Here is a 12,346-nt window from a genome sequence, read left to right on the forward strand (position 1 = left end):
AACAAAATTGATTGTTTCTTGGAATGGGCAATGCTGAATTACACAGTTTGGAAAGTTAAAAGTTGGTGTAAAAGAACAGTGCTGATTCTGGGGGTAGAGGGGGATGCTTGAGGGCCAGCACAGCTCATTTGTGAGGACAGACTACATAGAAAGAAAATGTTAGTTGACAAACTAAGTATGGAGGTGAGCACGTGCTGCTTGCCACAAGAATCACAGGGAGGAGGAGGAGAAGGTTGGAGGCATTTTGCTCAGTACATGTGGGATGAGGAGTTGCCTTTCAAACGAAGAGGATTTGTAGTGATGATGAATGGGGAGGAATCCCTCTGGGGAGAGGAAGGAGCTTCCTACAAGCCAAGCTCTCTATATCAGAGCATTTTCACCATGGAAAACACCAATTAAACTATAAAGCAACTGGGACTGTATTGGTGAGCTTCTCTCAGCAGAGAGGGTTGAAGGCTACCTGGGGTCTCATCCCATAGCTCTGGGGCCCCAGGCAAAGAAAACGTGACCCAATGCCAGCACTATTTTTTGGCCTATGCTACAACCATGTGCTCTGACCCTTTTGGCAGATGAAGTATTTGTTTAAAGCCACAAATGGCTGCCTGAAGGAATGATCATTGGATAATGGGGTCCTGCTCTGCAATTTGTCTGAGTGTGGGGGATGTGTCACCCTAAACCAGAGCGGTTGTGGCCTGTTCTAAGCTACATTCTGGAGCAAATTTTTGCTGTCTTGCTGCGAAGGACCTCTGGATGCCAAGTTCTCCAGCCATGCTCGTTGCTTCTTTGGATACATCCCCTGAAAGCGATCACTGAGGGTGATTGACATAATAAATATGAATCTGTGGGTCTGCACCACAAGAGGGTTTGGGTTTTTTTTGTGTATAATATATGCACTACTCACAAATATAGAAAATGAATTTTAAGTAGAAAAGAGGCTCCTTCCTGTAAATCAGCAACTATCTAGCAATGTGTGTATGTTGGTATATTTTACTTTTTTTTTAATGTCAGTAAAACTAAAACTCAGTAGGTAATACGTTTGCCCTTCTACAAAGGAATTGTGGTTTTAGTCTTCCATGAACTAATACTGTATGGACTGAGATCTGGGTCATTCTGACTCTGCAGAACTCGATGGGGCTTTGCTGACTCCTGCAGTAGCTGACAATTCAGCCCTCCAATGCAGCTAATAAACTACCTCAAAAAAGACTAAATACAATATGGTAAGAGATCTTTATTAAAAATTTTGTACATCAAAGGATTAACTACTACATTTTAAACAAGAAATAAGATTTTACATATTACAAAAGATGTTATTAGTTCTTGAATTAGAAATAAATTTTATGAACACTGTACATGATACATTTGAGTTGTAAGAGCAGGAATAGGACCGAGTGCCTGAAAACGATATAACTTAATAACCAAATGCACTCAATTCTTAGTATACAACATAATATTTCTGGAAAAATAACATGTTAACCTCCATCTGAAAATGCCGTACCCCTCTAACCAGTAACTACTAACAGTGTTCTCAGGAGAAAGCACAGACACATGTGCCCTGTGTGGTGATTTTCCATTTGGAGTTTCTTCCCTTGTTGGAGAAATTTTCTTCCTATGGTCTATTTTTCTTGGAGAGAGCAGAATGTTATTCTGTGGTATGGTTAACACAATCTGCATATAAAAACCCAATGCAAAACATTGCTCACAATGTAATTTTACCTCCAACCCGGATTAGAAAAAGCAACCATGATAGCACATAAATGTCTAGAGAAATAGATTTTTATTGACTGTTATCTTTTGTTACAAAGTAGTTAAAGAAGAAATATATTTTAGCTTATCAGATAACCGTTACTTTGTGTATCATTCATACTATATAATTTTTTTCTTTTTGAGATTGTCAGTGTAGCTGCATTAGAATTTAAAATAAAAACAACAGAGAAGATCACCTTTTAATTGCATGACCTATTTGGCTAGGAAGGTTGTGTGAAGTTTTACCGGATAGTATGAATGTACAGTTCTCATACAAAAGCATAGTATGTATCTAGTCCAAGAAAGGTAATAAAAAAGATTTAAATCTTTATACAGAAAGTGACAATGCCCATGTTATACTATGGAACACATCTACTAATTTTGAATTACAGGTGTAATGTGTGGATTAAAGATATCAACTTACTAAACAAATCTTAAAAAAGAGAGCAAAATCTATAAATAAAATAGTAAGTGCTTTCTTTAAGATAATATTCTTTGGCTGCTTTAAGTGCCAGTGAAAGGGTTATTGAAAACCACTAAAATGCGTAAGGTCCCACTATTATTGTTAATCTTAACACCGAGCTTGTACGATAATTCAAACTGTTGACTGTTAGCATCTCCAGATCCACAATGTGTTCTCTTGGTCCTGATAGTGATTTCACCAGTACAAGCATTGCACTTACGGCGCTTGTTTGCTGAAAGAACAACAACAAAAAGGTTTAATTTGGTCAAATCCAAAACAATTCCCTAGTTGCATCAAGAGAGTGCTTGTATGTTACTACACTGTAAAAATGCTCTGTCTCAGCAGAGATACACAATGCAAGTATTCTTTTAACATTTTTAAATGGCCATGACTAATCTCACACCTGGCTTTGCTGCAGGGAAAACTTTACCTGACTAGGGCTCAGAGGAATAAACTGCACTGCAAAATCTGTTCCTGGTTATGCTGACTCTCCTAAAGGATGTGAAAAGTGGTAATCTATCCCAGGATGGTCTTTGTTTTTTATCCCCATCTATCAGCTTTTAAAATATATGGAGAATAAGTAAAACAAGAGAGACCTAATGTGTTTAACAGTGATGTAGCTTGTTCAGTGGAAGGAAACCTTAAGTCTGTCTCATGGCTTACACTCCAGAAGGAGTCGCGCTCCCCTTGTAAACACTGGGAATTTTTGCAACTGGTGTGCCTGTTGCCATCCCCATCTTGTACTGCTCCGAAGCTCTTTTCCCAGACTGGAATCATGCTGGGGAACATTGACAGGCCTTGTCTGTGGCATGCTGCTAGTTTGTTAAACAGTTTCATGATTTACAGATGATGACAAAATGGTAAATTCCATCTCTCCCTTCACCTACTACAAATATTTTCTTACCATGTCAAGTAAGCAGGGTATACAGATGAATGCAATCCATCTGCTGTATCTGAGACCCAGCTAAGTTTTATTAAACAATAGGAATAACCTCTAAGTAAGACTTTGTTTACTACAGTCCCTTGGCAGGAATGAACACATGCTTCCTTATTTAAGGCCTGCAATTTGTTTTTGGGTGGCAACAGAGTATTGGAATTGTTAGTCTAAAGAAAGGCAGTCCGAAGGCTAGATTGGGGTCTAACCCAAACTACAGCTGGAGTGATCTTATTCTTTTTTAAGCAAATAATTGTATTTTGGGGGTAAGTATGGGGTTTTGATATGTAATCAATCCAGGGAAAAGCACTGGATTATCTGGACTCAGAACAAGTGAGACAGAGTGGGGAAACATGGTAATGCCATATCTTGGTACACTTTTTGGATGTATCATCAAAACCCCCTAATGTTCAGATTTGAAGAAAAATAAAAAATGAAAACCTTCCAATTAATATATTTCTGACAGAAGCTTTTTGTGCTGATTCTGTTTTACTGAGTGTTATAGTCACATATGAAGCAAAAAGGATTTCCCAGGAATTTGTAAATATTACTAGTGTCCAAGAAAATCGGATTTCTTCCAAAAAATCTTAAAAAGCAGATATTATAGACACTTTCATTCACGTGTATCTACTTGAATGCATTATACCAACAGGAAATACTGCTATCGTAAGTCATTTGAACTTTTGTGTTTTTCCGAAATAGTTGGAGCAGTATGGGAAAATAAAGGTTTAAGTATGTCTCAACACAAAACCTTTGTAAATTGGCCGGAAATTAGCACTCTAGAAATCAGTGCCCCATCCCAAGCTATTATTGATTTCTTTACTTTTTTTGCAAAAATGAGAAATTTAATTAAAGTAATTGTACAAGGCATCTTTGTACAATCCTCTCCTAAGTACATACATATGGGGTGTTGGTACAGAGAGTGAAAAGCATAGAGGTATCTCATTTGAATCTGACGTGAGTGTCTCAGGATTGCTAAATATTCATGATTGCTACTAGTAGTGCATTCATTTGAAAGAAACAGTTTGACTCTGTTTAGAGTTGTCAGGTAGAAAAGTAAAAGGCTCTTTAAAATTTGGAAGTCAAGCACATTTAATAAGGAAGTATCAAAAAGTTGATAAACTTTGGGATGCCATGATACTCTTACAGGGACATTTGATGGGTTTGTCAAAATGGCAAGGCACTATAACACCTTGGTAGCACCAGTGATTTTTATACCCTGCTCACGGTCCAACTCCCACCAATACTCACTCTCAGGTAAAATTCTCCATTTTCATTTCCAGACTTGATCCGGAATGTGTTAATAGTATTAGGGTAAATAGTGGTTGCCTGAATCTGGAAGATATCAGAGGGCACTGTTCTGTCTGAACGGATGCTCATGTATTTGTACACAACAGAATAAGGCAGCTCTCGGCAAATGGCATTTGATACAGGGCAGACGCAGCGGCTGAAAAACAAAAACGGATGAAACTGTGATAGTTGCAAACAAATGGTACTTGCTTTCTTTTGTATTTGATCATGTTGCCTCTTGAGGATGATCCTAAAAAAAGAGACTAATTTTTCTCTTACTTCTCAGATGTAAGGACATAGGGCTCTTGACAAGGATTTCTTGGGTAACAACGAAATCCTCCATGGTAATTCCAGCAAATCTCATCCTCTCTGCATTCATTAGTAGTCTCACACTCATTTATATCTAGGGGGAAGGGAAAGTGACTGTGTTAAAGCAGATGGAAAAGAGTTTACTACAAAAGCAAACACAACATCTTCCAAACAACTGAAAAAAACCCCCCAAACACCTGCTTGTCTGTTGCAAGCCAACAGGTTTCCATGTTCTTTACTGGCTTTTCTGGGGCCTGGCTATAAAGGATTTCTCTATGCAGAAATGGAATAAATTTGTTTATTGAATGTTAATTAAGTCTGAAGATTTTTTTAGTTGACTAAAGATACACATTAATCATCCGTAACATAACTGTAGAAATACTGTGAAGTTTCTAATTAGCAAAGAATGATTTTATAGCAGAAGATATCTTGTAGACAGAAGAAAAATGTTTTGAGTAAGAATTGTGATTTCCTGCTTTTTTCAGGTTCTCATTTTTAATTGCCTAAGTTTCATGGTGTAACTGAAATGCTTAGTTAATGGCTATATTTTAACTAAAATAGCTTTGAAAGGAATAATGAAAACTTATTTATTGTGCAAAGCAGACCTTCCTTTTTTGCCTGTGAAAATAACCCTGAACGGAGGGGAGGACTGTCAGACTTGCACTGTATTAATGCTCTATTATCCTGTCAATGCCAGAACCACACTACTGTCTATGGATATGGTCTCCTGAAATGAACACAGTCACAGAAAGGGTTTATGCAAATGTAATCCCTCAGAAGGCACAGATTTTTAGATGGTGAAACTGCCCACCCCACAATGTTCAGTATCAGCTGCTGTTCTTAAGAAGGGAAATAAATTAATCTAGATTTTATAAAAAATATTAATAAAAATGAGTTATTTTCTCATCCTGTCTGCCAATAATTAGCATACCTAGTTATTTCTAAGAATAATGACTGTTAAATGGGGTTCTGCATTACAGAAGCAATGGTTCTTGCACTTAATATGTTGTTCTGCAATATTATCTAATAAGATGCAGGGACATTTAGCACCAGTGGGGAAAACCCACAAACTTTAAAATTCTGGCATTTGGTGGCACCTGACCAGAACATTATTTTCTGAACACAAATTATCTAAGCTGTTCAAGACTTGCATTTTTCTCTCCTGTTATCAGAAGAAACATATCTTCAATTTCTACTGTAGCTGGATTTAAGAATCTCTATAAAATGAAACATCATATAAAGCCATGTTTAGTGTCTGTAAAAAAAAGGGCTTGATTTTTTTTCAGAGATACTTATCTCTGAAACTTAGACTCACTACCTAGACATCCAAGACAAGTTTTACCTGAGGGTTGCAAAAACTGAAATTTTGTCCTAGGAATCTGAAGGACTTAAGAGTTTGAGCTGAAGGGTTCAAATAAGAATTAATATAAGATATGCAATTAATCATCAAATGCTTATCAACCTATCTTTTGCTAACATAATGGTAGTCCTGTCATGAAATGTAAACATTTAGATAGCAAGCATTCTTAGTCTTGCCTGAAATGGTGGTGTTAATAATGCAGTATTGAGACTGCTAAGATGAGGGCACTTACCTTGACATGTTCTGCCTCCTACTACCTGGTATCCTTCAGGGCAGACACATGAGAATTTTCCTGGTTCATTGACACACTGATATTGACATATATAACTTGAGGTTCTGCATTCATCAGTGTCTGCAGAGAGCAAAAGAGCTTAAAGTTACTGGTTTTTAATATCTACTTTGTTACAGAACTAAATACAATACCTAAATGCTGGCTCTTAGAGGAAAAAAAAAAAGGAATTCTGTCTAAAAAGAATGGTATCAAAAAACTGAAGTGTACTGCTTAAAGCCTCAAAGTTGCAAACAGAAGGGCTAGTTCTACTTCCGTGTTGTCAATAATCTTCCAAAATGAGAATTTTGGATTTGAGGAAGCAAAAGCTAAATTAGACTGCAGAACAAGTTTGGGAATTTATACTTTCAGTATTGCAAAATGTGATTACTTTCACAAAGAAACACAGATGTGAGATTAGTAAGGCAAAAATATTGCCTTTATACTTGTGGCCTACGCTAATGGAGTAGCTCTTTGGGAAAGAGGGGAAAGGCCTCATTTTTTGTCTTCAAATAATATTCGGTGCATGCCATTCTCTTGCTTTTTAATCCTTAAGTAGCTATCAGTCCCTTGCTAGAGAAGTGTAGTGTGAAACAGAATTTAACAGTATATGCCATTAGCCAGAAATTAAATTAAACTTATCAAAACTAGGGAATGGTTTGGAAACCAGTATAACTTCCTCCTACTACCTCTGAGGCTTGAGCCCAGTTCTTGATTTTGTCAGGGAAGTCCTTGGAGGCTGCATACTTGCTGCTCCCTGTTCTGTTCACTTGCAAGTAGGATTAGTTTAAGAAGCTTGGAGGGGGAGCATCTGCAATTGCTCAGCTGGCCTGTTTAGGAGGGCAGTGGTAAACCAAAAAGATCTCTTTGGCTCAAAGACTGGTAGAAAGGATATGGGCTTTAAGGGTGAGATCATCATGTGTCCAAAAGGAGATTAGAGGACCCCTGTGGAGACTCTGGCAGAGGAAATAAAGTGTTGATTGTATAATCACCAGGAGACATGCTGTTTGTATACACAGGCTTGAAAGCACCTCAAAAGCACAATTGTCGCTTCCTTAAAATCAAAAATTTGAGGTTTTATTTTCAGTGGAGCCTAACAACACACAAAATTGCACTTGTTTTTGGTTTGCATTCCTTTCTGATTCATTTAATGGTCATCAGCATTAGACCACACACAATTCAAGTGAATTTGTGAAATAAGTGTTCAGAAGCCTTATTCTTCCCAGCTGTGATCTGAAATGTAGTAAAGTCTGTCCTGTTTTGCACTATTAAGAGAGATATACCCGTATCTACACGTACCTGAATGCAGCTGCAGCTACTAAGGTGTGTATTAGCAACCACATTTGCAACATAAAAAATAAACATCTAAGGGTTTTGGCCACAAACTGCACCCACAGGGTGGCTCCAGTTGAATTATATCCCTTAATTCACAGAAAGATTTCTGGGAAAATAATAATTAAAAAAAATAAATCGCTCTTACAAGACAAAAAAAAATTGCTTACCTTCACAGTTGATTCTGTCACTGCTTAACTCAAATCCTGGATTACACTGACAGATGAAAGAACCCAGTATATTGTAACACTGTTGTGCACATGGGTTATTGGCATCACATTCATTTATGTCTGAAAGGAAAAATTACAGATCTTTATCCTGTGTAGCTGGTAATTAGGCTGATTAAGTGGATTAGTCCTTAGTCTGGGTTTATTGCTTAGCAGAAGCTCAGTTGACTATATCAATATAGATCTGTAGTCACTGGAACAAAGTCAGATGTATGCTTTACATTCCATGTAGAAAAAGACTATTTTTGCAGGAATGAGAGTTATTCTAATGTGTGATGAATTCTTCCAAAAATGTTTAGTGTGGCCATTAAACTCCACATTCCAGTGTCTTTTTTTCAGGTATGAAATGCCAAGTATCTATAAATAATTGATATAAGGAATACATACTGATAAGACCTCTCAGCATGCAGTCGTTAAGATTTATTTGAGCTATTTATTACTCTTAAAATTTGTTCTTTTAAATTCCATTACAATTATAACATGAGCCTTTGAGGCCAGTAGAGTTTTGCAGTGCTCTAAGGCCTAGACCATATTGGGGGAAGGTATGTTTCTGTGCTAGATTTTTTTCCATGAAGTGTCCATCCTAAGAACATATGTGAGAACACTGTGGTATGAGAAGAGAAGCAATTTTTAATGGTAAGTTTATATAACTGTAATGACCTCTGGAATGTATAGCACTTGTTTTTCATAGGCTCTTGACTAACTGCTGCTCCTCTGTCATTCCCTCTGTAGATTTTAGTGTATTTTCCCTTGTATTCCTCCCCTGCATGTTTTCCATTCATATTTGTGTTTATCAGATATAACCATTAGTAGAGAGCTGCATTTGAAAAAAAAATATTCTTGAGTTCATGGCTTTTGCAAATGCTTATAAATGTCAGTAACACTTGGTCATTTATAGATACAACTAAAAACTCAAAGACTATGAAGACTAGGCATACACAATAACTAAACCAATGAGTAGGATATTAATTTTCTATATGATGAACCTCCTAGTCCTGAAAATATATGGTAATAGGGAAAAACTGATTACAAACTTCTTTCTTCCTCCTTTTAATTTCTGGCAACAGTGCAACGAATGTACATCGTGACAATGCTACCAGAAGGATTAAATAAGTTAGCCAAAGCCACAGTTGTTCTGTTTGTTTTCCTTCCAAGAACTATTGACCTCCTTTCAATATATGCAAAAGTTGTAACACAAATGTAATCAGTACAGCTGTCAAGTATCACTTCTGCCAGATGACTGTTGCAGATGTGAAAGTCTGTCTTAATGCAGCAACCATTCATTTACAAATTTTCTTCTTATGATTTACTTTACCTTTCCTGGTGGGCGTATGCCTTATTAGGCTGGGAGGCCAGCAAGTCAGAGGAGGGGTGTTTTGGTGAAGCACCTAGTAAAGTTGGAGCTGTCATGGATTTGTGAGTCTAACTGAAAGAATACACCTTGCATTTGAGCCATGGAAAAGGGTCAAATAAGTAACAACTTGTCACGTGGTTATGTTGTGTCCATGTGCAATTTTTTATCCTATCATTTGGTGAAAAATGAGAAATTCCTCTCTCACTTCAGTGCTGTGCAGTGTGCCAGGGTACTTGATAAGATATGGCAACACTTGGAAGTAATGGTAGAAACTGGAAAACCCAGATTGTTTTATCTCCTATACAGATATGTATATAATGCAGATTTTATATATATAAAAATTATAGCCATAAAGAACTTCTGACCATCTCCATCACCAATCTCTTGATTTTTTTTTTTTTTTTCCATGGCCATTCTCTCTGCACTTCAGCAGACATAGTTACCTTTTTATTATTACTCTGTCTGATTCTTCTAGAACAGAACTTATGATTTCAAACTTAACAGCAGTCTTAAAGTTTTACTGCAAGGCTTCTAAGGGGTCACTCTTCCTTAGTGACCCTCATTTTCATTTTTAACATTATTTTCTAGATATTCAAATGTGATAGATGCTTTCTTTCCTCATTATGCTTATCATGTGCTGAGGATAATTACACTTAACTGGAGAGGTATAGTATTGCTTCCCCTGGTTTCCAGTTTCAGCCCTTGTGTTGCATGAACTGGGAATAATATCATGAAAGCCAATGATAATGCAAAGTGATCCACCAGAACTGAAAGAATAATTAAATCTAAGATTAAATAATGAATGTAAACCTCCTGGGTTCCAGCTGCCAAACTAGATGCTCCTCAGAAACCTGCTACACCAACAAAATAACAGGTTTTCAATAAGGCTCCCATTTTCTCTCTAACCCTCCTGTACTTCTCAGATCACTTGTGGGAGAACCTTTCAATACAGCAACTGGTATGTCGTACTGGTTGGTATTTATTTCCTTTAAGTCGGGATGAAGATATTTAAATTTCAACTGTGGCAAGTCATGTGTCAGTATTTGTCTCTATACTGAAGAAGCTCATGAATACACGAGCTCAAGTACATGCAGAGAAGTTCTTACCTACACAGGTGCGGTTGTTGGATGCTAACTGGAAACCAGCATTGCACTGGCAGTAATAGGAACCAGGAATGTTCACACATCGATGGTGGCAATATGGAGGCAGGGTGCATTCGTCGATGTCTAAGTTATCAAAAAAGAGAAATTCGTTCAAATGGAATCATGGCAGTTCACTGTTGCTGTCTTTTGTCCAAAGAAACTGTAAAATTAATTACACTTGATTAAAAGCAGGGGAAAAAACTTATATAAGCTAGGTACTGCTTCTGTGCATATTAATGGGAATACTATTTTACTTTTTTTTTTAAGTAACTTTTGTAAAAATCTGTTTTATGCCGATTGTCTTCCAGCCACTGAGACCAATACACATTCCAACTCTATTTTTTATTCAGTTCCACAGTACTGCTTAGTCTTGTTTATTTTGTATAGGTAAGACCCAGAATGTTTTGTTTGGCTTTTCAGCTAAGATTTCTCATGATCAGACATAATGCCGACCAACACAGTGAATGTGGCTTGTAGCTCTCGTTTTTCCAAAAATTCACACGCAGCACTCTTAGCATGTACTGAATCTTTTCAGCTCCGTTAGGAAGAGTCCAAATTTTCTATGCAAGTAAAGGGGAATGGTGAGGATAGAAGATTAATGGGCCTGAAAATGAAACAGGTGGCTGCGCTTCTGCAGGGGTCCCCCAGAAACTGGCTTGCTCCCCCAAGGGGCTGCCATTGCTCCCATTCCCCTCCCTGCCTCTCCTGCATACCTTTCCATACAGCAGCACTAGCACCTTCTGGCTGTGCTCTTGGGTGCCAAGGAAGGTGATCAGGCTGGCTGAAGTTGGTGTTATCTCAGGCAGTATTAACTTTCCACAGACTCTCCTTGCAGATTAGCCCTGGTTTTGAGGTGGAGCAGGCTGCCTTTCCAAGTTTCAGCATTCCTAATGTGCACTGGAGCAGGGTTTTCACCTGCAAACCATACAAATGTGCAACAGCCCATTCTTTTACCTCTCTGCATTTTAAAAGGTTTCCTTGCATTCTGGAGGAGATACTGCCTCTGGGTTTGTCTGAAAAACGTTGGTTTTTTTTTTTTTATTATGCTACAATTCTGATCGTGCATGTATGTGCAGCAGCCTTCTTTAGTTGTGGCCTGCTTGAGCTTGGTGAAGAAATCTATGCCGTGTTCTGTACATGTACACAATGTGAGATTTCAAAGGCTCAACGCTCAGACAAATAAGACCAGTTTTCACTGGAACAAAGGCACTTCCCATATCCATGCCAGATCTTGAGTTTCCTACCTCCAGCTGTTTCCACCATAGATGTGTTTAAAAAGAGGCCAAGACTTTTTTTTATAATGAGGAAAGTGTTTGTTTTAATATCAAGTGAAAAAAATAATCTTTAGAAGTTAACCCTTTCTTTGCCAAATTTGCAGTTACTGTTTGGGGCTAAACTTAGCAGTGGAGTGTTTTGGATGGTTCTGAATGAAAATGCTTATGCTGGAAAATTCCTGGCTATCCATCCAGTAGCGATTGTCACTGTAACTCTTTTGTTGCAGAGAGAAATTTGGAAGTAGAAATGGAATAAATTAGGAGGCACAGTAGATCTTGTGCATCCTTGACTTTTACAGGACTAAGGTGTTACAAATTGTTGTTTAAAGTTTTGATTATACAATACAGACATATGGGCAATGCTTTGCTACTTAGGCACTGCATTTATGCACATAAATGCTTCCAGGATTTGACTCTAAATCAGTGGGAGTTTTCCTTGTGGGATTAGGCACATCAGCTCCATGCAGATCTAAGGGCTAAGCATTATCTAATCAATTCAGCCAAATCTTCTCTTTGAAGTAATGCTGGAAAACAGTTTATTCTACCTGCAGTCCCATGTTTCAGAAAAGACTAATTTTGCAATATGTAAATGAGCAAGTTAAAAAATCTCAAAAAAAAAGAGACAGAAATTATTAGTGAATTTAGATTAA

At 37.5% G+C, this 12,346-nt stretch overlaps 1 protein-coding gene across 2 annotated transcripts in view; it reads right to left on the reverse strand.

Moving 5' to 3' along the window:
- Nucleotides 1-1,225: 1,225 nt before the first annotated feature.
- Nucleotides 1,226-12,346, reverse strand: part of EFEMP1 (EGF containing fibulin extracellular matrix protein 1) — a 49,986-nt gene continuing 38,865 nt past the window's right edge. For both annotated transcript variants that reach the window (XM_049801082.1, XM_049801083.1), the window contains exons 6-11: nucleotides 10,387-10,506; nucleotides 7,870-7,989; nucleotides 6,332-6,451; nucleotides 4,710-4,833; nucleotides 4,392-4,587; nucleotides 1,226-2,438 (exon numbers count right to left, since the gene is read on the reverse strand). In XM_049801082.1, coding sequence (XP_049657039.1) covers nucleotides 2,280-2,438; nucleotides 4,392-4,587; nucleotides 4,710-4,833; nucleotides 6,332-6,451; nucleotides 7,870-7,989; nucleotides 10,387-10,506 — 839 coding nt within the window. In that variant the 3' untranslated portion in view covers nucleotides 1,226-2,279. The remainder of the gene's footprint in view (nucleotides 2,439-4,391; nucleotides 4,588-4,709; nucleotides 4,834-6,331; nucleotides 6,452-7,869; nucleotides 7,990-10,386; nucleotides 10,507-12,346) is intronic.

Source organism: Accipiter gentilis, chromosome 5, assembly GCF_929443795.1.
Source record: "Accipiter gentilis chromosome 5, bAccGen1.1, whole genome shotgun sequence".
Lineage (NCBI taxonomy): Eukaryota > Metazoa > Chordata > Aves > Accipitriformes > Accipitridae > Astur > Astur gentilis.